Here is a 27167-nt window from a genome sequence, read left to right as displayed (position 1 = left end):
TTTTTGATTAAATTTAACCATTTTCGAATAGCAATAAAAAAATAAACTATTTTTTTAAAATTTCGACCATTTCCGTAATCTTTTTTTTTGTCTTAAATTCCTCTCGTCACACGAGAACTATTACTCTAAAAAATGATAACAAATAAACAATTTTTGTTTTCGATAAATATTACGAGCTGAATCATGCCCACCGTTTGGCCTGAAAAAAAAAACACGTTCTAAGACACTGGACGCAGCCGCCATGTTTTTAATTATTTTTTAACTTTTAACATATGTTTTATGCTCCTGAAGAGTCGACCTTTAAAATTAAAAAAAAATGAAATCAATTAGCCCAATAGTTTTCGTACAATTTATCATTACATTTAGACTACTTTTTAAGCTCGAGAAACGTATATGATCCCTTAAAACTAGGCGAGATATGCTGCAAACAAAATTGATAACTAATGTATTTTAAGAAAAAATGAGAAGTAATTTTAACCCCCCATCCACCAAAATGTAAATGCATCGTTTTCCTTCCACCATATCTTTTATTATAGTGTTATTTATATGTTCAAAGAGTTGGACGGGTTTAAAATAAATGGTTTTTGAAAAAAAAGATCAAATTATAGAGAACATTTTTAAATTTTCTTAAAAATCTTCCTTTTTCTTCATGTAACATGAAAATGATAAGAGATACAGTAATAAAAAATAAAAAGGAAATTTTTATCTGAAAAAGTCCTACATTTTTGTGTGGTATCTTTTTTCGTATCTCTTATCTTTTTCGAGTTACATTGAGGAAAATGAAGATTTTTAAGAAAATTTAAAAATGCGCTCTATAATTTGATCCTACTTTTTTCAAAAACCATTCATTTTAATCTAGTCCAACTTTTTGAACATAGAAATAACACTATAATAAAAAGTATTGTAGAAGGAAAATGATTTAAATTCTGATGGATGAGGGGTTAAATATACTTCTCATTTCTTCTTAAAATACATTAGTCATCAACTTTTTTGTAGAATATCTCGCTTAGTTTGAATGTAATCGACATTTAGTATTGCTCGTTTTGAAAGGTCTTTTCAAGCACTACAAGTTATTAGTATCATTATACACCTAAAATCGACAGTTTCTTTGTTATTTCAAGTTGAATACACCGATTTGAGCATGCAGCTAAAAAACAAACTCTTCTTACCTACCATATCCCTCTTTGTATTTTAACTAGAAGATTTATGAAGGAACGAATCTCTTTGTTTTTTTTATAACCTACAGAAATATTTTATACAGTTTTTTTTTGTTAGATGCATGGTTTTTAAGGTATTCGCAAAAATCCGTCCGAAAAGGTGTCATTTTTCAATGAAAATGGCCAATTTTCAACCACGAATAACTCAAAAAGTATTGAGTTTTCAAAAAATAATTATAGAACAGTTTTTGCTTAAAATTAGGTTCTCTAGCCTCTTTCGTGGCTATTTTAACCAAAACATTTTTCACCCCCGAGAAGGGGTGGGAACCGCCCTCAAGATAAAAGCGCACATCGGCATAGGGTAGACTTTGTTTCTTGAGCAATTCCCTAGTTACTGTGAAAATATCAAGTAAATCGATGTAGTAGGATGGAATTCGGAGCCAAATACCCTCATTGACTGCCCTACAAGACCAAATAGCATACCTCATTTGTAAAATAAAAGTAGGTAGATATCTCTTTTATTATCGAACATAAGCGAATGAATCAAAAAACAAAATGTTAAGAAAGCCCAAGACTACAATTGAGTTTAATGTAAATAGTTTATATTTGCTAGAATATTCCACAAGGTGTTCCGAACTTTAAGGGGAATAAGCACAGATTGTTACACCCGGTATAAAATGACACCTGTCTAGCAATATCATTACATCGATTTTCTTATATACTAAGGCTATAACGTACTAAAAAAAAATCACTCAAATCGGACAATATGTTTAGGAAATTCGAGACATCTAACATGTCCCACTTTTAAGGTGTTCCGTTAATTTTGCCGCTGTGTGTAGTTTTGAATAGTATGAATAATTTTAAAAGAATAGATTTAAGATAGGCGACGAAGCACAAAGAAATCTAAGAAAACTCATTAAAATAAAAATCCGGTTCATGGGACCAAAGTAAAAATTCGTATAGAAAAGAAAGAAAACTTGGTTTAAAAACAGTGCACACTAAAAATAATTTAAAACTGACTCCAATTACTATATTTAACGTTAAGTACTTACCGTGACGTGGCATTAGATGTATATGGAGCATACCTATCCTCTGTCTTAACTTGAATATCTGCAGAAATCATTTCATTCGATCTACAGCGCTTAACCTGGCGCTTATTACCTGGCATATAACCTTCAGAGATGCTTTCATCTGATCTGGAGCGAACAAGCTCACGTGGATTGTGGTTTCCATTCCACGCAGTTTCTCCGAAGAAGTTAACAGGTTTGTTCAACGCATTTAAGAATCTAGGCGACACTTTGGATACATCTGTCAACTGTTTTTCAATTATTTCTTCGTATATGCTCTGCGAGATTACTGGGTCGAGGGGTATTACAGACGTAAAACTCATCAATAATTTATTGACAATTTCTGGGGCAATATAATTGTTTACGTGGATCAGTTTCCTGAGCATACACCAATTTTGAGACACACGTTGCATTGAAAGTGCCTCCATTAGAGCCTCAACTGAAAAAAAAATGTAATGTTCGAGAAAACATAGGGGAGTGCAATTAGAACGAAAACATACATTGTTTTGGAAAAATTCAAACAAGCTTATATTTTTCTAAAACTTTTTTTGTTAGTTTATATACATGTTAAAGTAAAAAGTTCTACTCGCAGATTTGTCCGCTAATTGTTTAATAATTGTTTAAACAATAACAATTGTTTTGTATAAATAATTTTAAAAATATCGTTAAATTCATCATTTTACTTTGATCAAATATGTTTCTATTTTGTTTTTGATTATGCGGAATCCAAATATGTCATTGCAGTTTGAAAATTCGTAGACAGAAGCTCTTATACAGTATATCTGTGTAGCTAGGAACCACATGGAAAACTTTTTTATTATCAATTTTACGAAAAAAGTTATTCTTCATAAAATTCTCTGGATAGTCAAAAATCTAAAACTCAACCATCAGATATCAAATTTTATCAATTTTATACGAATTATGTCAAAAATATGAATTTCGTTAAAGAGTAAAGTACCTTTATATTCCAGAATATCAAAAAATGCTATTATGAAAAGTTGTTTGAAATTAAAAACTATGTTTAAATATACAATTACATTATTCTAATTTCAATTTTTTCAAGAAAAATTTTTTTCTCAAATTACGGATAACCATCATCATTTTATTACAATTATGATAACTATTTTATTATCACTTTTACGAAAAAAAGTTATTCTCCATAAAATGCTCTGCCTGGTCTAAAATCTAAGATACAACCATCAGATATCAAACTTTTTTAATTTTGTACGAGGTATGTAAAAAATATGAATTTTTCTTAAGAGTTAAGTGCCTCTATTATTCACAATATTTTAATTAGAAGGATGTAATTTAACACTAAAACAAATTTTTTAATTAAAAACAACTTTTCTTAATAACAATTTTCGATATTGTGATATATAACGGTACTTTACACTTGAGTGAAATTCATATTTTTGACATACCTCGTATAAAATTAATTAAATTTGATATTTGATGATTACATTTTAGATTATACACGATGCAGAGTATTTTATAAAGAATAACTTTTTTTCGTAAAACTGATAATAAAAAAAGTTATCAATAGGTTCCAAGTTACGGAGACATACTGTATAAGAGCTAAAAAAAATTTTTTTGCTGAATAATTTATTATATTGTTGAAGCTTATTATTAAATGTATTTTAGGTAAGTTTTGCAGAAAAAAGTTTTGATCCCTTTGTATAAACATTTTTTAGCTGGTAATTTTCGGTTTTTGTATTACATTTTTGTTATCTTTCTTAATTAAGAAATAGTCTATTTCATTTCTAAAGTAAAATAATTTAGTGCATTTTAAAGACAACATCCTAAGCTTTAAAAAAGCACTTATAAAACTGTAATAGATCTGTTCAAACTTGAGTAATACATAAAGTGGTGGTAACTCTATAAAACTACAAAGATTTCAAAAATTACATTTTTTGAGACGTCACATCATTTGAATTAAATTGTTAAGATTTTTTTTTGAATAAAACATCATTTAGTAAGATGCTTGAAAGGTAAGTTGTGCAAAATTGAGGGTTTTATAAGAAAAATTGTATGAGTTAGACATTTTTAAATCATTTTTAAACAAAATTCATGTAAGGCTCACTTTCCGCCCCCACCGTACTTAAGCCCATACATTTTACTTTTTTTTATTATAACCATAAGATAGCTTAATTATTCTTCTTTCATGTTCAATTTGTAAAATTTCATTTGATCCATTAGTTAAAGAATTACATTAAAATAACTCAACCGTGCACTTCGCCGTACGCTAGTTTACAGTGCGCCAATGTTTGTGAGAAGGGTGACTTTAGCGTTATAAATAAAAAATTATAGAAGATACAGATTTAATTTTAGAAAATTCTTTATATAAGGTTTTTTTTGTAAAATTTTCTGAAATTTTCAATGGTCAAGTCAGTTTTTTTCTAAAATTTATATTTTTGGAGTTATTTAAAAAAACATCTAATTTCGTAGTTCATTTGTTTAATAAAAAATGAAGCACCCAATTCTCGAGTAGAACTTTTTGATATGTTGTTTATTAAACATTACTTAATGAAATTACAAAAAGTTCTATCTTGTTTGATTTTTTCCGAAGTGAAAATCTATATGCACTCCCCTATAATGGCAAAATGGTTACGTTACTTTCTATTGCGATTATTAGTTTATTACTTATTACTATCTCCTAAACACGTTTTTATTAATTGGGGTCAAAAGCGAAACATTCTAACTCCGGTACTTTCAGGTACTGACTAAATCGCTACTGCGGTATGTTCGGATATGTCTAAAACTTGTGACTTTTTGGTAAAAAAATGAAAAAATCACGTATTTTTCAATGAATGCACTGCTCTCTGTTCTTTTCGTATTTCGTAAGTCCCAACTCGCGGAGCGAAACATGGTCGGTGAAAAACGCTCTTGTCGGTCGTACACCCAGCCAATCTTAAGGCAGACAAGGTTTCTCTCACCGTCACCGGTCATGGTTCGCTCCGGGAGCTGTACGTATTTTAAAAATCACGCACATATCAGGTACTTCCAAAATAATTCACATTAAGGTACTAGTACACTTTAGAAGACCAAAAATAAGCATTTTCTCAAGATTTTTTTCTCAGAACTCTTATTAAAAAGGAACATAAAACTTTTTACATATTAATATTTAACTCTTAGAGAATACAAAAAAATATCTTTTTTCATTTATGCACATACACTAATATTGTAGAGGGCGATAAAGTCGAAGCCTCGAAAAAAGTAGTTCCGATGGCGGACAGTTAATCTCAGGATTGGGATCTCTGAAACAAAAAAATCGTACGGCATTTGAAAAAGGAAAGTCTCTTACGTGACAATTTACCACCGTTAGTGAACAATTCCCAAAAAATTAGATTTTACGGAAATTTCAAAAAATTTTGTGAAAAAAATCGCCCGTTTTTCTTCAGTTTTTCGTGGTTAAAAAATATTTATTTTTTATTTTTTGGTCAAATTGTGGTAAATTGTCACGTAAGAAACCTTCCTTTTTCAAATGCAGTACGATTTTTTTGTTTCAGATATCCCAATCCCGAAATTAACTGTCCGCCATCATTTTTCGAGGCCTCGACTTTTGCGCCCTCTACAATATTAGTGCACGTGCATAAATGAAAAAAATATATTTGTTTTCTTAAGACTCTCGAAGAGTTACATATTAATATGTAAAAAGTTTTATGTTCATTTTTAATAAAGGTTCTGAGAAAAAAATTCTTGAAAAAAATTATATTTTTGGTCTTCTAAAGTGTACTAGTACCTTAAAACATACTCTTACCTCTCTGGTTACTTCCCAAATCACTCATACCTCTTTAGTTATTCCAAAATCGCTCACAGAATCCTAAATAGAGAACTTGTACATTTTTGTTTTATTACATAACAATGTTCAGTCTCGTTTAAAAATAAGATTTCCAAAATTTCACGCCTCAAATCTCATAACGTAGAAAAACAAATTTAAAATCCTCTGTGTATTTAAACCATTTCAAACGATCGAAAAAGCGCGCGAGCCCTTGTGACGTCATATCATAATATTTTGCAGTGACATTTCTCCTGTCTCATATATACCTACAGTGTGTCCACTGTTGGGGTGCCCAAGAGGAAAAACTTTTTTATTTTCAATTTGAGCGAAAATTGTCATTCTTGATAAAAAGGTTTGCTTGTTCTAAAACCCGATAAAACGAAATAAAATTCAAGTTTTTCAAAACCTGCTTAATTTTGTAGCCAATTTTATGTAAAGACCTATAAATTTTTGCAAGTTCGAAATCGTAACAATACATGATCTAGTGTTGCTAAGCTACAATGTAACTTAGTAACTGTCAACTCCGATAAATAATTTGCGAATTGTCATTTTTTTTTTTCGAAAATGTTATGCTTTCAACAAAGAATTTATCTTGTGAACTGTCATTATTAATATTTTGCTTGTTCTAAAACCTGACCCAGAAGGTCTGTAGAGCGGCCTAGAGAAAGGTGGAAAGATACAGTCAAAGAAGATCTAGAGAAAATGGAAGTGCGACAATGGGGATTAGTGGCACAGGACCGACAAACATGGAAGGCAATAGTAAAAGCGGTAAAGACTCACGAAGAGATGTAACGCCATTGATGATGATGATGATGATTGTTCTAAAACCCTACAAAAAGAAAACAGTAAATTTTAATATCAATAACAAAGCAATAATACAGAAAAATAGGAAAACTAACAATAAATAAAACAACAACTATTCGACGTAGCCTCCACCAACTTCAAAACATCTCTCCACCCTAGTTTTAAATTATTTATAAGCGTTTATTACCATGTCTGGGTGATTCCTCTGACTGCATTTATAATTACTTGTTTCAAATCTTCAATATTAACAAGATAAATTCTTTGTTGGATGCTTAACATTGTCTTGTCGAAAAATAATGACAATTCGCAAATTATTTATTGGAGTTGACAGCTACTAAGCTACATTGCAGCTTAGCAACATTAGGTTATTGTTATGTTTTCGAACTTAGTGCAAAAATTTATAGGGATTTACATAAAATTGGCTACAAAATTAAGCAGGTTTTGAAAAACTTGAATTTTACTTCGTTTTATGGGATTTTAGAACAAGCAAAACTTTTTATCAAGAATGACATTTTTCGCTAAAATTTAAAATAAAAAAGTTTTTCCTCTTGGGCACCCCATCCGTAGACACACTGTATATCATTTTATTTACTTGGGAGTTTAATACAGTTTTTGAAGAGATGGTATTGAATTTTGTGTGTGTTTACTATGGAAAATAAAAGTAAGTACTGTAAGTCTGCCGTCCTTAGGAAAAACGCCGTATCTGCAGAGAGATCACATTTGAGTAAAATCGGTTTTTGTTTAAATGTCGAGCCGTTGAAAACTATTTAATTTTTTTTGTTTTCTACTTTATATACATGATATATATCATAGAATTCATATTTATACATAAGATTGGCAAAATATATATTATTTACTCTAAAAACTCATGTTACTGCGTTCTTTCTAAGTATACTACATAAATTAACTTCTTCCTCCTTAGGAAGAATGCAGTACTGCGATTGCGCTAAGCATTTTCTTATTTTATAATACAGTAGACTCGCTCTATAACGAACACGGTTATTACGAGGTTTCGCTTATAACGAGGTACACTAGATGTCCCATGAAATTCCTATTGAACTGAACACCTCTATAACGCGGCATATTTCGATATAACGAGGAAAAATGAAATCGTAAAATATGTATCCTTATGATTCTTTATCTATTTTTAGCGCTGTAATGGCTATAAGTAAATACCCTAACTAGGTACCTGTATACATAAATTCCCAACATCTGTGCGGTTATCGAGGGTAGTGCTTTAATAAAAATCCACCGCCTACCTATAATAAACTTATTCCTGTTCTGTTTATCTATTGGCCGATACTGAATATTGTAAAAAAATTTATAATTTATGATGGCGAAGCCTTATTGTCGAGCAGACAATATTTAGCATCTTATATTGCTCCGAATGGCATCACTATAGAAAGTTAATATTTTAGACAACTGTATATGTATGCACAATATTATTGTTGTCTGATATAACGAGATCCGCGTATAACGGGGTAATTAGTCTACCATTTCAGTTATCGTTATAGAGGGAGTCTACTTATAATAAATACAATATAACGATGAAAAAGTAGAATAAAAAACAATTTTTATAAAAGTGTGTCATGAAAATGGACAAAAAAAGTGCTAGAAATAATTATGGAATTAATAAGTTTGCCGATAAGGGGCGTTTCTTGCATTTTAAAATTAAAAACATTCCAGAAACGATTAACATTTACGATCAAGTTTATTTTTAATTATCAATTATTAGACATTGTTTTAACTAAGTACTTTTATACCACATTTTTTATTTGGAAATTCTACGACCTACGGCGACCAAAATACTTCGTATTACCAAAATTTGTATTTCGAACAAACTTTATAAAATTTGCGCTGTTTAAAATGCCTGATGTAACGTAATAATACAATGTCGCATCAACAACAATATACATACACATAGGAAACTTCGCTATACCTCAGGAAACTCCACATTTAGTGGAAGTATTTGTCTCACTTAGTAGTACCGCATTGTTTTTAGAACCAAACATTATTTCTTGATCACCAACAACTCAAACATATGTGTTTAGATTTTCTGTTGATAACGAAAAAATAGCCTTCTGCAGGATTAACATTGTTCACATATTTACAAAAAAGTATATTTGACATATTTAAAAAATTATATCAAACAACCGTTCTCGTTGAAAAATGGCAACAAACTAACCTTATTAAAAATTTTACACATGCTGTAAAAATCTGTCACATGCTTAGGCAGAATGCCGCATCTAGTGCCTGCTTAGGATAAACGCGGCAAGTGACCTTTAAATACGGCGTTTTTTCTAAGTATTTATCAGATGACGCATTTATTCTAAGTATCCATGAACATTTTTGCAGATACGGCATAAAATGCGTTGTGTTTAATGTATTTTGGCTTAACTTACGTCATTTTTAGTAAGCAAATAAGATTGATACATATGCACATTTGGGTTAGAAAAATGTATAAATTTAATTTTTTCAGATTTTTGCAGATACGGCGTTTTCGCTAAGCACGGCAGAAGTGTTGTTTAGTATCATTGTGTTAAAGTACAACCATTAAAACCCCCAATAAAATATTTATTAGATTACCAGTCGATAAGACACGGCGTTTAATGAAGAGGTTACATGCATGTTGAAAGCACATTAAATACATTTTAATTCAATCTCAGGGTCTTCATGTATGTGAAAATAATTTTAATGTAAGTATTTAATGTCTGTTGTCTGCTTAACAGTTTTTTTAATAAATCAAGTGCATTTTGAACAAAAAGAAAAGTTCCAAGACATTAATCATTTATGAATCTTTAGCCTCGTACATTTACTTGCCAAATCACTTACCCCTCTTTAGGCACTTTCAATTTGTATATCTCTGGGTACTTACAAAACTAGTTACATGTTTCTAGGTACTTACAGTCATACATCTATTATGCTTATGACACTGGGAGAGCTAAGGATTAGCACAAAAATCTTCACTTCACATGATAACTTCAAAATATTCGATATTTTGGTCCATGAGTGTAAAACAGTGTATCACCTACCTTGGTTGTAAACTAAATGAGAACTGGGACATGAGCAAAGAAATTAGAATATGTTTAAAGGCCAGAGCTGCATTCTTTATGATAAAGAAACTTTTATGTGGAAAAAACATTACTTTGAATCTTAAAATTAGATTAGTGAGATGTTATGTGTTCTCTACTATTTTGTACGGTGTCGAAGGTTGGACTTTAAGAGACACTCTTTTCAAGAAATTGAAAGCTTTTGAAATCTGGGTATACCGGAGAATCCTACGAATAAGTTGGGTGGATAGAGTTCGTAACGAAGTTATTTTGCATCGGATGGGAAAAGTCACGGAATTGAATAATTTGGCCATGTTATGCGACACCCAGAGAGATATAATATACTCCATTTAATAATACAAGGCAAGATAGACGAAAGAAGAGGGCCAGGGCAAAGAAGAACGTCATGGCTTAAAAACCTGAGAGAATAGTTTAACAGATCCTCTGCATCCCTTTTCGGAACTGCCGTCAACAAAATTACTATGGCCAATTTGATAGCTAACGCTCGATAATCGAGCAAGGCACATGAAGAAAAAAGAAGAATTATAAAACAATTACAACTTACCTAAAACCGGGTACTGCTTTAAATCCACTCTACGTTCGATCTTGTCGAAAGTTTCTAACGTAATAGTAAAACCATTGTTTAGAGCTGCGACGACTTTTCTTATTGCTTTCGGAAAGTCTATTTTGTGCTGCATCGTAATAAAATCGAAGACACAATTGATCAACTGCTCTTCTAGTTTTAAGTAAGCAAATACATCTATAAAACATGTATGAGCAGCTTCAAACAACACCGCTAAAAATAAAAAAATAAATATATACTACATTTGAAAATAATTCAATTCTCTTTAGATATCTTTTATTACCAGAGAACGGTAGTTCTCGCCAGTGGCGCACAATCCCCCTACACGCGACACTATACACATATACACAAAATTTTCGATTTTCTAAATCTGACTGAACTGAAAATTGGGCCAACTCCCATCTCGAAGTTCAGGAAAAGACTCACCCATTCATATGTCAACCATCCATTTTGGTCCAAGGGTGTGGATTTTATGGCCCGTCCTATTTAGGGTCTGTTTTTCGTTCTCGTCCCCAAAACTCCCAAAAACTTCGAAAATTTAAGTCCGACCTTTGCGGCTTCTAATAGTACTGATAATTACCTTTCCAACCCATGTCTAATTTTGAAAATCGGTTATACCATTCAAAAGTTACCGAGCTCAGAAATATGACTCAATTTCTATTTAAAAAAGGGAAAATGTTTGTGGATATGTATGTACATACATGTTAGGTCTGGATCCCGCGTATGAAAAAAAAGTTGATTAATAGCAAGCTGAAAATTTGTTAATAGCTTAAGGATGTCTAGTCAGATAAACTTTGATATATAGGAGCACTGGAACAGGGGCAGTTTTAATTGTGGAACAGGTTAAAAATTTGGAACGGTCAGACCACGAAAACGGCACATTTATTTTGTCCGACAGAACAGACTTAAACTCTCCGAACAGAGATTAAACTCTCATGCAAAAATCAGACTGCTATTTATCTCCTGTCCTAATTCCTGTCATTTGATATATTCTACATGTTCCACTCATTAAAACGGCCATTTGGTGATAAATAGTAGTCTGATTTTTGCATGAGAGTTTAATCTCTGTTCGGAGAGTTTAAGTCTGTTCTGTCGGACAAAATACATGTGCCGTTTTCGAGGTCTGACCGTTCCAAATTTTTAACCTGTTCCACAATTAAAACTTCCCCTGTTCCAGTATTCCCATATATCAATGTTTGTCCGACTAGACATCCTTAAGCTAATAACAAATTTTCAGCTTGCTATTAATCAACTTTTTTTTCATACGTGGGATCCAGACCGTATGTAGGACTATAGGACTTAGTAAGTACAAAACGGCATATTTTTTGGGGGTATATATCTTCGGATCAAGAAGGGACACGAGAACCGCAAATACACCAAATCAATAGTATTGAGTTAAGCTTTCAAATGGTGAGTTAAGCCGTCAGGATCAGACATACACACGGCTCAGTATAGCCGAAAAACTGAAAAACTAAACTTTGAAAATGTTGGTTTTTCGACAATTACTCCAAATTTCAACCTACGAACTGCGCCAATAACTGAGCGTTTGTAGAAGAACTCTAGACGAATCTAATGGTATATACCTCATATTCGGGAAAATACGAATTTTTAAGTTATAGGCTTCATAAGTATGATCAAATCTATTTCCTATGGGAAAAAACGGTTTTTCAAGCTCAATAATTCCTGTAATAGCTTCAGTTATCATACTTGACCTTAGATGCATCAGATACTACTTGTCAATACGTTTAAAACTCATGTTTAGTGATCAGAATCGGTTATGCCGTTTAGAAGTTATTAAGCTACAAAAGTATATTCCAATTAACGATTATTCCCGAAATGGTTTATGTAGTTATACATAATGGTTACGACGCTAAATTTGATCTGGCAACGGGCAATCCGAGTTCATTTACCGGCCATCCCAATATTTTTTTTAATCTATTTAAAATAGAAAAAAAAATCAGAAAGGTAAAGTTTTCAATACTAATAGCAACATTAATAACATTAAAAAATATTAAAAATATTACTAAAAGATTTTTAAAATGAAAACTTATTGGTCCATTTCCCTGGTGACACCTCCAAGGCTTCTACAATATGCAAGCCAGATGGATGCTGCAGTAAAGACAAAAGGGAAGGAATTCTACACTATGCAATTCACAACCCCCGTCTGCAGCTTGGTAAAGTTCCAATGGAAAATGGTCCTAGTTACTTTATAGGAGTAACACTAAATAAAATAAAAATAAAAATGTATACCATTTTTATTCAGTTGCAATGCGAAGGCAAAACAATCTTATTTTTCACTTAGAATAGAGAGCGCAGTCCAGAACTCTGAATCGACGATTTTCGACTCTTATTGGAGTCATCATCGGAGAGGCCTAGGCCTGCTGCTCTCTACTCGAAGTGACCAACCATGAAAGCTTATCCCCACATTGTATCCCCACGTGTATGGATTAGGTGACTAGCGTCATCTGGCAATTGAAAGAAAAAAAATCGAGTGTACATTCGATGGACACTAGATCATTTGGGAGATAATGCGACAAAGGCGACCATTTATAAAGCTTAACGTGTAATCAAGAAACATTGCGTTCAACTTCATACATTTAATTTATAAATAACTTTGAAAATAAACGATTTTACGCTAAACGCCGTAAAAATGAGTGACGCATACAATATTCCAGCTACAAAAGATATGATATGAATATTACGTGGCGCGAAAATGTATTTTCATTTTGATGCAAAACAAAATTCTAGTTTTATTTTAAAAGATTTTTCCATAATATTTGCTAGATTTGAAGTAAACGCGCCACAAAAGAGTTTCAAAATTCAAACGGTATCAAAGTTACTCTTTTGTGGCGCGTTTTACTTCAAATCTAGCAAATATTATGGAAAAATCTTTTAAAATAAAACTAGAATTTTGTTTTGCATCAAAATAAAAATATATTTTCGTGTCACGTAATATTCATATCAGATCTTTTGTAGCTGAAATATTGTATGCGCCACTCATTTTTACGGCGTTTAGCGGTTTTTTATTCTTGTCACTCCTATACTTTGGATATGGACATGGGCGTCGCCACGCATGGGGAGGGAGGGGCTGTTGCCCCTCCCCCTAGAAATTCGACAAATTAGAAAATAGGAAGATTACATAACGACAACTAAAAAATAAATAATTAAAAACAAGATCGTTTGATAATGCCGCTAAAAACTTCATGTAAAAAGAGAACGGCAACGTCGGCAACACTGTTGCGGTAGTAGAGCTTGTCTCAAAATTATTATATCGTCTTGGTTTTCTTAACTTAAAGGATTTATCTGTTTGCTGTCGGTAGTGTCAGTGTTATTTAGATCATAGCTGACATTTCCACCCACGGACAATGGTGATTCCCGCGATTTCCCCTTTTGCGAAAAAAAATACCAAAGCTTTGTTCTTTCATTCCTCGTCGCACACAAATTAAATATGGTAATCAATGATGTAAATATTTTATTTATTTATTTATTGTTAATAAACGGGGCAAGCCCATTGACAAAAAATATACAATTAAGCAACATTTATAAACATTACAAACAAATACTAAATAAAATACAAAATCATAAAATAAATATGTATATAGAATTACAATTAAATTTAACGCTTCAGAGATTGTTTAAATGCACTTAAGGACAAGTTAAAAAAATCTGTCTCATGAGGCAACCGATTAGCATGAGCAAGAAGGCTGACCAGACCTATATTCACAGAATAATTAGTTCGACGAAAAAGAATATAAAATAGTGTAAAAAAAATAGTGTATTCTCACGAAGGACTCGGGAAGGAATGTGGAAACAAACCAATTGAAGCAGTTCAGGTGAATGTATCACTCCGTTAACCAATTTAAAAATGAAGATGAGATCGAAATTAACTCGTCTAGTAGACAGAGGATCAAGTTATAAGTATTACACCAGGGAAATAAGGCAAAAATATACCATGTTCGGGACACTTGAGCAGCCAGGTTGCAAATGGGTTTTTTGGGTACTATATACCTAATACATTATAAATACAAAAATGCCCGTCACAGCTTGGACGAGAAATTTAGTTATTAACAAATAAGGGTCAAAAATGGGAGTTTTTTCGTTTAAATCGCTACAGATAAAAATAGGGTAATTAAATATCTTATTTATAATGTTTTTCTTTTAGTAGATGAGCCAAGGTTTAAAATGGCACTTTTTGAATTTTCGTCCGATCATTTGTTGCTTCGGATATTGCAAAATAAAACTAAAATTTGGAAAATAAAAAATTTGCTATAACTTTTGCGAAAATAATTTAAGACTTTCATATTGCAAGAAAAGTTGAGTTAAACAATCCACACAATGCATAAAAATTTTTAAGACGATTTGTCAATTAGCTTAAATTTTATTCAATTTGTTTATCCCAAAGAGCTTTTTTTCGCAATGTTATTGTTCAGAAAATAATAATGATATAGCAATTCTGTGGAAATAGTATGAAAGAAGAATAGTCATATGTTCAACGCATTTAAAAAAAATCATTAAAAAGTCATTTTTCTACGAGCGTACAAAAATGTCTACTTTCGCGCACGCATTTTAGTTTAGAAAGTTTCACTTTTCCGCACGCGTGTTAATTTAGATATGTTAATATGGCCTTAAAGTAATTATAATACATGCAATAAACTAATATTTAGATGTTATTTACTAATTTATTTCAAATATATCTTATTGTGTTCCTGTTTTAATGAAATTAACGCGACAATTCGATGAAATAAAATTATTTTGACATAATATTCGAAAGTCAAATCGGTAGACAATAACAGTCGTTTTGAATCATCGTCATGGAAACCAAGATCGTCCTCATGCTAACTAATTATATTGAAAGTTTGGTTTTGACAACCTTGTCAAAGATTAATTTGTGTATGTATTTTCATATTAACTAAATTAATTTTGGTAATTTTTTAAAGACTCTTAGAAAAAATATTGTTCCTAACTCTTGCAGAAAGTCTCTTTTCCGCACTCGACTGCTTGCTGAACTCCCGCTTCGCGTCGTTCGGCAAACTGCAGTCGCGTGCGGAAAAGAATGACTTTCTGCACTTGTTAAGAAAATAACTATTTTATCACTCCGAAAACATTTTACTAAAATAGGGTCATTTTGGCTTATAAACAATTTTAATAACTTTGTTAATATTGACTGTAGGCTAAAACTACAATGGGATTTGAAAAACTGGTATTTTATACGAATTTTCAAAAAAAAAAACTTTTTGACTAGATTGATTACGGTCAAAGTTAGCCACTTTTTTTTATTTCATTGACGGCTACTTTGTTTATAACAATTAAGCAACATAACTAGAGCCATTTTGAAGTTGAAGGTATATAGTTTATGTGTAAAAGTTTAAGTAAACTTTGAACGTCAATAGAGTGGTTAATAAAGTTTTAAAAATGGCGTCCTAACGGAACGGATTCGTGGTCAATGGAGGGGAATTATTAAAATCCGTGCACTCAAAAAATGAAACTGATTCTTCAAACATATGCTACGATTAATATCGCCGGAGCTTGTTGATGGATTTTGATCATAATTTTTTAAATTTGTATGTACTCATAGACTTCTAGAGTACGTTATGTACGCACATTCCCACCTAACAATACAAAATGTTAGGAGGAACTCCGCTTATCGCCCAGGGATATGAAAAATAGATTACGACCGATTCTAAGACCTACCGAATATACATATATAATTTCATAAAAATCGGTCAAGCGGTCTCGGAGGAGTATGAAAACTAACAATGTGACAGGAGAATTTTATAGATGTAAATATATAGATGGCTATTAACAAATAGGGGTTGGTGATAGAAGAGTGGAAATTAAGGGTTGTATGTATTCTACATAATATAAAATTAAGGTAGATAATTTTGTACCAAAAAAAAATGTCAAGGGGGTGACCCCCCTTATAACTTATGGGTATAAAAATAGATTAAAACCTATTCTCCGTCCTATTGGGACCGTGCAAGTTCGGCAAAGCGACCTCTATTTCTACGCTCTGTACTTTTATTCGCACTTTTAATTATATTGGCCAATTATGTTAGTCCTGGTTGCTGGATAATTGTCAAGACCATAGTCCAAAAAAATAATAAGAAGAAAAAATAAGATGCAGGTTATGTTTAGCAAACGTAAACAATTGTATGTAGTAAATAAAATCAGGTAAATAAATTTACCTTTATATAAAAATTGCATATCATATCAATATTGTGGAGCAATATATAATTTTGCTGAAACTTTAAAAGGGTAAACCCTAATTTTGCTGCGTCAATGACAGAAGGTATGAAATATACGTCAATTTGACAATTTAAGATAGTTGCAATATTTCTCCGCGACTCGCGCACGGTCGTTTCTCGTTTCCCTTTCCAAGTACTTGCACACCGCGAATAGGATATACGTGTAAAATTTCATAAACATCGGCCAAGCCGTTTCGGAGTAGTATGATAAATAACACTGTTACAGGAGAATTTGATGCATATAGAAGTAACTGTGAATTAAATAATAAAAGTGGCTAACTTTGACCCTAATTAACCTAGGCGAAAACTTTTTTCTGAAAATTCGTGTAAAATACCAGCTTTTGAAATCCTAAAGTAGATTTACTCTATAGTCAATATTAACAAAGCTACTGAAATTGTTTATAAGCCAAAAAAGACTTTATATTACTAAACTGTTTTCGGAGTGATAAAAACGACTTTTTATTGGTTTTTTTTTAATACTTTGTAAATACAACTATTCTTCTTGCACGTGATTTCCACAGAATTGCTATATCATTATTATTTTCTAAACAATAACATTGCGAAAAACAAATTGAATAAAATTTAAACTAATTGACGAATCTTAAAATTTTTTGTGCATTATACGGAATGTTTGACTCAACTTTTCTTGCAATATGAAAGTCTTAAATTAATTTTCGCAAAAGTTATAGCAAATTTTTTATTTTCCAAATTTTAGTTTTATTTTGCAATATCCGAAGCAACAAATGATCGGACGAAAATTCAAAAAGTGCCATTTTAAACCTTGGCTCATCTACTAAAAGAAAAATATTATAAATAAGATATTTAATTACCCTATTTTTACCTGTAGTGATTTAAATGAAAAAACTGCCATTTTTGACTCTTATTTGTTAATAACTAAGTTTCTCGTCCGAACTGTGACGGGCATTTTTGTATTTATAATGTATTACGTATATAGTATCCAAAATATCCATTTACAAACTGGCTGCTAGTTGTGTCCCGACAAAAACCTTATTTCTCTGGACTATATCTCATCATATCAGAATATGAGTAAGGTCTGTGTAATTTAAAGGCAAAGTGCACTCTCTCCAACTTTTGAACAGAGGATTGGGCAAAGGGAGACCAGATGATAGTGGAATTTTCAAGCTGAGATCGGACCAGAGAACAGTATAAAATTCTCAGCGAAGAAATGTTATGAAAATCTCTTGTATGCCTCTTAATAAACCCTAGCTGATAAAATCTACCATTTCCACTGATCGATGAAACTGGATAACCTGACACTTGTCACGATTAATGACTAATCTGTTATTATCACACCAATTCGCAAATAAGTCGAGAGATTTCTGTAGCCTAGCGCAATCAGAGTAATTTCGAACAGAACAAAACAACTTTATATCATCGGCATATGCCAACACTTCGCAGTCAGTCAATGATTTAATAGCATCGTCAATAAAAACTGCAAACAGTAAACCAAGTGGGACCCCTGAGGCTCCTGAGAGTGGAAAATACTCATTAGAAGTGTAGAATAGAATAGAATAGAAATATGCTTTATTGTCATGAAAAGTTTAACAATTTTATAGACAAAGCTTACAAGAATCATAAATAAGAACAATAACAAATAACAAATACTATTTACTAAAATGATATAAATCGTCTATATAAATAAAAATAATGAAGAGAAACAAAAAAAACAGTAACAATCTATTGCAAAATTTAAAAAAAAAATTAAAAATTAAAAAAAATTTATGCCGTTCAGTGAAACCGTTCAGTTTGACACATAAAGACCTGTGCCGCAATTAAGTTTTCAACCAGCAAAGAAGTTTACCACTCACATCAAAACATTCCAATTTATGCAATAAAAGGCAATGATCTACCTTATCGAAGGCTTTGGACAGATCAGTATAAATGGAATCCACCTGTAAACTGTCCACGAAAACATTTACAATATGATCCGTGTAAAGAAGAAGGTTGGTCGAAATAGATTTTGTCAGATGACATCGTCCTTATAGCCGATCATATGGATGATACAATAATAATGTTGAACAAATTATCACGCTTCCTTATAGGTTGGACTAAAGATTAACATCAACAAGACGCAAATAAAGACTAATCTGGTGTTAAATCGTAATATTGTTGTTGATGGAATAGATATTGAGCAGAGTGCATCTAATAAGTACTTGGGACATGAAATTTGGTTGGAAAGAGATAACTAGAAGTGCGAGCTCCCACGTCGAATAGGATTAGCCTGGGCAGTGTTTGGTAAACTGAACTATATATTTAAATCGGACTTACCAATATGCCTGAAACGGAAAATCATTGACAAGTGTGTGTTGCCTGTACTCACTTATGGAGCGGAAACATTAACACACGCATAAAAGGTAGTGAATAAGATTCGCGTAACTCAGAGGGCTATGGAGCGCCAGATGTTGGGTGTCTCTACAAGCACTACGGAGCAGAGGACGCCCACCAATCAGATGGGCCGACTGCCGACGATCTGAAGCTTGTTATCGGTAACTGGATGCGAGCCGCACAAAACAGAGACAGATGGAAAGAGCGGAGGGAAACCTATGTCCAGCAGTGGACACGTACGTGTTGATGATGACCAGCTACTACTATTCAAAATTTTAAAAACAATACTTACGGTATTTTTTGCTATATTCGTACGCTTCAATCAACTTCGTAGATGGCTTTACTTTTCGACATTTCGCAACGAAGATGTCGTGCAATATATGATGAGTAACATGGCATGTTTTTCTTCTGCAGCTGCCATTCAAGAAATGCTTAAAACATAAACCATAGAAAACGTAAGGTATCTGGTCCATGCCTACAAAAAGATTAATACATCATGACCATTTAAAAAAGTCCATAAGATTGTAATAGTAAAAATTGTAACACGGAATCTAGTCTGATCAAATAAAATAAAATCAAAATGTAATTCGGTACAGATAGATCAGGGCATTTAACCTACTCAAAACACCGGAATATATCGATTTTTAAATACAGCACCTAGAGACTTGCAACCTTTTTGCACTGTGTTCACAATGATATCAGGAAAAAAGTCTACTATAGAAAAATTTGTGGAAATACATAATTGCATTTTAAAGTGCATAAAATGCATCTAAAAGTGTATTAACATGTCAAAATAATGACCAGATTTTGTTACTAATGGGTTTTTGGGGCTGCTGAACACGGCTACGTCGTCAGAATCGACCCCCGGAGGCGTATTTCCGTTTACGTGTTCATTTCAAGACATTGCGGTTTTGAAACGGACACCGAAACGGCGATATATGTATATTTAGTTCCAAAAAGGTGTTGATTTGAAACAGCCAACCCCCGAAATGTGCACGGGTTTGTACCGAAACACGTGGCGTTGGAATTCTACCAAAGTGCATAGAACTAGGTCTATTCGTTGCACGTGTTGTTTATCAACTTAGCTTTGAGGGTTGTGTTGTTGTGTATTTAAATCAATTATTTAAACGTGACGGAGCAGTTTAAAAGTATTTTTACTAATATCTCTCAAGATTTTGAAATTCTGTTGTTTGAATAAAACTCATTTGAAGAAAATGGTAACTACAAGCTTAGTTGCAGTGCTTCTAAACTGTCTGCAAAAATAGAAGTTAGAAAAATAGAAAATAGTTTTTAATAGAACACTGTAAGTACCTATTGTTGTGCATTACTAAAAAATGTATACGTATCGTAATAGTTTATTTTGACTAGATATTTTGGCACTTTTTGAGTTTTTTTAAACATTATAAAGAAAAAAAGAAGGTAACTTTGGTAACAAAATTGTTTTGTTTCGACAGATCCAATGAATGATAATTTGTTATTCTGCACATGGGAGCTATTTGTGATAAACAGTTCAAATAAAATAAAATAATGTTACAACTTTTGATAGCAGGTTTAGCTGAATTCATGCCATATCTCAAGGACATTTATAAGTCAAACAACTTCCCTTGCTATGAAGTCCCTTATAATACACTGTGTAGTATAGTGAAGACAGTCCCATTGAATCTAAAAAAAATGATCCCATGATCAAAGAACAATTTTTTATAAACACAGAAAATACAAAGCAACTCATACCTTTATATTCACTGATGCATCGAAGAAAGAACTTACAACAGGGTTTGGAATCAGTATACCAGATATCAACATCAAATACAACTCAAAGTTACCAAATCACCTCTCCATATGTAAAGCGGAGATTATAGGAATCTATGAGGCGATTAAATTAGCACTTAGGAAAAACTTATTCAGAATAATTATTTTTTCGGATTCCAGCAGTGCAATTGAAAAAATCAGCAGTTGTGCAGTCAAAAATATATCAGAGTTTTGGCCTATTGAAACAAAAAGACTTATAGTTCATGCAACTGAAAATGGCTTTGACATCAGATTAGCATGGATACCAGGACATTCAAATATCCCGGGTAACGAAGAAGCTGACACTCTAGCTAATATAGGAAGAAATTTGAACATACCAATGGCCATGTCCCTCGATGTCCAAGACATATATACTGACATTAAATCTAAAGTGTATGATGATTTCAGAAATAAATAGAACAACCTAATCAAAATCAAAGACTATCAATACCGGAAAGTACAACCTACCTTTCCTAAAAATAAATGGTTTGCCATTTTTCCATTCATTGATCGAAGACACATCACTACAATTAGATTACGTACAGGGCACTGTCTAACAAAAGAAAACTTGCATAGGATGAACCTGACAGACAATCCCTATTGCGAATGTGGGTCCATAGAAAATCTTAATCACATATTTTTTAATGCCCTATTAACTCCATTCCAAACTGGGATATCTACAATTTTTTCGCCAATAAAGGACTTCCAACCCCGATAACAATATATTCAATTTTACATAACGTAGATAAACAATCAATCAAAGCAATTATGAAGTTTCTTAGCATAAACAGAATAAAATTATAATGCTCAACTAGCTACAACTTTCTAATTCATGCTTATTACTAATAGATTGTGTTTGTTATTGTACCTTGTACAAAAAGTAAATATTTAGTCAAAGTTATCACCATAGCCAATTTACTTCAAAAAATCAAGAAGTAGACATATTCGGTGGGCCCAGCATGGTCATGAGCCAGTCAACATCGTGACCTCCAACCTGATCGAGCTGGCCAAATTGCATAAAGCAAGGCCAATAACCAAGCAAGCAAGCAATGTTACAACTTAACACGTATTTGTGATCATTTTAGGCGCGAAGTTCTTTTACAAACCAGTGCGCATTTCAAAATTAAACGTCTTGAAATGCACACTTGTTTGAAAGCAGATATGCTCCGCCGTTTACGTGCCGATTTCAAAACTACCCGGTCTTGAAACGAACACGGAAACGTAAATACGCCCCCCGGAGCACTTAGTGCCCAGGGTTAGCCCCGGCGCAAATTGATCCTAAGCGAGACACAACCTGCACCGGCGAACTGCATAGACAGTTTTGCGCATCCTACTATCAGTACATGCGTCCGCAGGTCTCGCTTGGGAACGTTTGTCATCGGCGTACATCTTGGGCCGTGGGACGCGCGACTCAGCGCCAGATGTTTATTTTACTTGTTTTTGTTTGCGAGATGGACGTATCTGAAACAAATACGGATGGTACCTAAGTACAATTTATTATGATAAATAAAAATATTAGCATAGTCGACACCCCGAGTGAAAACTGCGTTGTCTTTGTCATTAAATTCTGATAACTTTTGGTAGACTAAATAAGCGGCGATACGAAATTGATAATCAAAGTTATGCCTTTACAAAAACACATTATTAGAAAAATAAGGTGAAAAATGATTCATGTTACTTAAAACTGTGATCGATAAAAATATCGTATTACCCTCAAATTCAACTTGTCGGCATATTATATTTTTGTTTATTACATATTACATTTTTATGCTTAAAAAAAATAAAAAACGAAATATGCAGATAGTGTTATTTTTTATGACCGATCAGTAGCGGAGGGATTATGAATTATGACCTGCAGTAATTGTAAATGATTGCGATCCTGCAGTAATTGTAAATGATTGCGATCCGAGCAATAAATTGAGGAATATGAGTTATGACCGAGCAGTAGGGGAGAGTTTCTTTTAAATATGTAGGTATTTAAAATGAATCAATACTTACGTACCACATTGGAGAGACCCAATTATTAATCACAAGAAAAATCCAGGTCCGGATTAACAAAAAAACATAAAGTAATTGTGACCTTAAAACAACACCCTGTATATTGACATTTTCAAAATTGGTTTCCACATTTGAAAAGACCACAAAAATCCGAGTTTATTGGTTCACTTTGATTTTTTGTGCAAAAATTTATTAACTTTGAAATTAAATAAATTCAAATTTTTGAGAACCCTGAAATTAATAATAGTCCAGGAACCGAAGCTTTTCACCCCTCAATTTTTACAGAATGGATCGATTTGCTTGAAAATTTGAGAATAAGTAGTGGATGTTCCAATGATCAAAATCTATATGATGCCGAAAGGCGCCTTTATTATGGGGGTGTTTGCCACCCCATCTCGGGGGTGGAAATTTTTTATTATATTTTGACAGCAAAAGTTGATAAAAACATTAATTCTAAGCAAAAAATGTTGTATACATTTTTTTGATAAAACTAATAGTTTTCGATTTATTCGCTATCGAAAATGTTAGTTTTATATGGAAAAAATCAATGTTCTTCTATAGTATACTCATTTACTATTCACTCAATTTTTGTCGCAGAAAAAAATTTTTCACACCAAGTTCTTAAGAACTAAATAACCTACAATTTCATATTTAAACATTTTTTCTTATTTTTGATGCTAATCTTTCTATTCTGAAGAAAATGGCATTTTTTACAAAACTACAAAAATTCTTTATTCGCTTTTAGCTTCAGTTTTTTAAAAACTAATCATTTTAAGCCAGTCAAACTTCTAGAATCTATTAATAATACACAAATAAAGAAGAATGAATAAGGCTAATGACTAAAAACACCGCTAGCTTACATTATTATGCTTACAATTGGATTTCTCCTTTTTTTTTTCCCAAAAAAATATGTTGATTTTTTAACCGTAACTTTTTTATTTTGTATCTTAGAAAGTTTGGTATAAAAGAATTTTGTAGGTTTTTACAAGATCTACAAGCCCATTAATATTAAATCTTATTAAATATCTTAGTCACAAAAAGAGGTGACTTTGAAAGGTTTGGTAAAGGTGGTTTTTGCATGCTATTATAAGTATTAATTGTCAATAGCTCACTTAATTTTTGTCATAGAAAAATTTTTTTCATACCAAATTCTTGGAAATTAAATTAGCTACAATTTAATATTTAAATATTTTTTCACATCTCTGATGCTAATCTTTCTATTCAGAAGAAAGGGCCATTTTTTCCAAACTACAAAAATTCGTTAATCGCTGTTAACTTCATTTTTTTAAAAACGAATCATTCTAAGTCGGTCAAACTTCTCGAACCTATTAATAATACATAAATAAATAAGACCAAATAAGGTCAATGACTAGTTTTAATTAGGGTGGTAATTACGGGGTTGCTTCCGACCACTTTTGCGCTGAAAAAAATAGGGACTGACATTCTTTTCATTATAAGTCACTTAATTTTTGAGCTAGAGACTTCTTTTTTATTTCTAGAGATAGATATTTTTAAATTATTTAAATTAGTTTTAACAAGTTATTCTCGAAAAATGAATATTTTTCCCGTCTTTTGACTTTGAAACTACAATATTTAACATTTGACAAAGGAGAGCTAACATATAATAAAATATCTTGATTACTGTTGGTCTTAAAGAAAATTAAAAAAACACGGTTTTGTTTATTTTTTCAAATAGTACATTTTTATTAAGTAAGGTTGTTTTGATAAAACGAAAACTTTTGGAGTTATTAGCAGAAAAATGATTAAAAACATTGATTTTTCAATATAATACTAACACTTTCGATAGCGAATAAATCGAAAACTATTAATTTTATCAAAAAAAGTATAGAACATTTTTTGCTTAGAATGAACGTTTTTACCAACTTTTGCGGTCAAAATATAATAAAAAATTTCCACCCCCAATAGAGGGTGCCAACCACCCCCATTGTAAAAGCGCCTTTCGGCATCATATAGATTTTGATCCTTGGACTATCCACTACTTATTTTCAAATTTTCAAGCAAATCGATCCATTCTGTAAAAATTGCGAGGTTTTGTTCTATTTCAAGCTTCATTACTTGGACTATAAGCAGGTTTTTAAAGCCCTTTTAATAATAAATCATTCATGTTAATGACTAAATACTAATTTTAAAAATAATCAGTTATTATTTACTGCGTTAGAAGGACTCACTTACGAATCACAAGAAAAATCCAGGTCCGTATTAACAACAAAATACAAAGTAATTGTGACCTTGAAAAAACACCCTGTATATTGGAATTTTTAAAATACGTTTGCACACCTGAAGAGAGCACTAAAAACTATGTTTAATGTCCCGCTTTTATTTTTTGTGCAGACAATTTAATGACATTACTTTTGAAATTACATATATCGAAATTTTTATTATGAGTTCCCAGAGTTCTTAAAAATTTCGACATAATTTCAAAATTAAATTCATTAAATTGTCTGGCCAAAAAATTGAAGCGAACGATTAAACTTAGTTTTTTGTGGTCTTTTCACACCTATGTGCAAACGGATTTTGAAAATTTCAATATAGAGTGTGTTGTTTCAAGGTTACAATTAATTTATATTGTTTTGTTAATCCGGACCTTTTCCGGACCTGGATTTTTGTTGTGATTTGTAAGTGGGTAGTTTCGATGTCGTAAATAAGTATTGATTATTTTTAAAATGGGTATTTATTTTATAACTTTAATAATTTATTGTTAAAAGTGATTTAAAAATCTGCTTTTTAATTTCAGTGTTCTTAAAAGTATCAATATATTTAATTTCAAAATTAAAGTTAATAAATTTCCTTCACAAATTAAAGCAAACCGATAAACTCAGATTTTGTGGTCTTTTCAAACGTGAAAACAAACTTTGAAAATTTCAATATGCAGGGTGTTGTTTTAAAATCACAATTACTTTATGTTTTTTTGTTAATCCAGACCTGGATTTTTCTTGTGATTAATAATTGGGTCGTTCTAATGTGGTAAATAAGTATTGATTAATTTTAAAATGATTATTTATTCAATAGCTTTAATAATTTATAATTAAAAGTTAATACCTGCTTTTTAATGTCAGAGTTCTTAAAAAATTCAATATAATTTCAAAATTAAAGTCATAAAATTGTCTGGCCAAAAAATTGAAACAAACGATTAGACTTAGTTTTTTGTGCTCTTTTCAAATATGCAAACAGATTTTCAGAATTTCAATATACAGGGTGTTGTTTTAAGGCTACAATTACTTTATAATTGTTTGTTAATCCGGATCTGGATTTTTATTGTGATTAGTATGTCGGTCGTTTGGGTTTTGGATAAGACACATGTGTACCAAATATCAAAAAAATATACAGGGTGGTTCTAAAGTTATGGCTTAGGAAAGAAATTGAGAAAATCGATAAAACACCCTGTAACTCGGTTATAAAAGTCGGTAGGGTAAAAAATGTAGTACACCTAGAACCGCCTTGGTGACCTCTATTCACAATTAAAGTATTTCCATTTCCCTTTGAAACACCCTGTAGGAAGTTAATGTTTTAGAAAACTACATACTATTCATACGTATGCACAATATTATTGTTGTCTGATATAACGAGATCGGCTTATAACGAGGTAATTAGTCTGCCATTGCAGTTCCCGTCATAGAGGGAGTCTACTGTACTTTCATACCGACTTAACAGTCGTATGTTCATGCAGGGCAGCTTTATCCATTAGGCAATATAGGCAGTTGCCTAGGGCGGCACATTATGAGAGGGCGGCAAAAATACTATACGAAAAATATTTGTATATAAAAATTATGGATCTGGGTTCTGTCTAATAAAGAGTATGAAGTTCTTTCAAATTACTTTATCGCAAGGAAGCCAAAAAATTGTGCTCAAATAAAACATATAAAGAAATAAGAAAGAAAAACGCTGGACGGAAGGGTCGCCCGAGAACTTTATCGTACCGATCTATTATCGTTATGGTACTAGATACTGGCATTCTATAAAAATAACAAAGTTACTCGTTATTTTGATATTTTAGAATTTAAAATTAGTTCATTTTTCTGAGAAATTAATAGCTTATATTATTTACATTTCATTCTATTTCGATTATGCCAGTCAAGATATTATCTCCGAATTCCATCCTACTGCATGGATTTTAAGGAAATTTTGGGAGTAGTCCAATCTCCTAATTCAAAGTCAATCCTATATACTATGGCGCTTTTATCATGGGGGCGGTTCCCACCAATTCTCATGGGTGAAATATTTTTATTTTCGAATTACATGTAGAAAAAGGAAGATTTTTAAGAAAATTTAAAAATTCATTCTATAATTTGATCACATTTTCTACAAAAACCATTCATTTTAAACTCGTTCA

General features: G+C 31.8%; 1 protein-coding gene across 2 annotated transcripts in view; it reads right to left on the bottom strand.

Moving 5' to 3' along the window:
• Window positions 1-27167, bottom strand: part of LOC114339437 (uncharacterized) — a 138700-nt gene that overhangs the window by 55783 nt on the left and 55750 nt on the right. For both annotated transcript variants that reach the window (XM_050654717.1, XM_050654718.1), the window contains 3 exons: window positions 19323-19505; window positions 10422-10652; window positions 2210-2663 (listed from right to left, as the gene is read on the bottom strand). In XM_050654717.1, the coding sequence (XP_050510674.1) occupies window positions 2210-2663; window positions 10422-10652; window positions 19323-19505 (868 nt within the window). The remainder of the gene's footprint in view (window positions 1-2209; window positions 2664-10421; window positions 10653-19322; window positions 19506-27167) is intronic.

This window comes from Diabrotica virgifera, chromosome 6 (assembly GCF_917563875.1).
Source record: "Diabrotica virgifera virgifera chromosome 6, PGI_DIABVI_V3a".
Classification (NCBI taxonomy): domain Eukaryota; kingdom Metazoa; phylum Arthropoda; class Insecta; order Coleoptera; family Chrysomelidae; genus Diabrotica; species Diabrotica virgifera.
The sequence above is the reverse complement of the archived record's forward strand: the minus strand, read 5'-3'. Positions and strand labels throughout refer to the sequence as shown.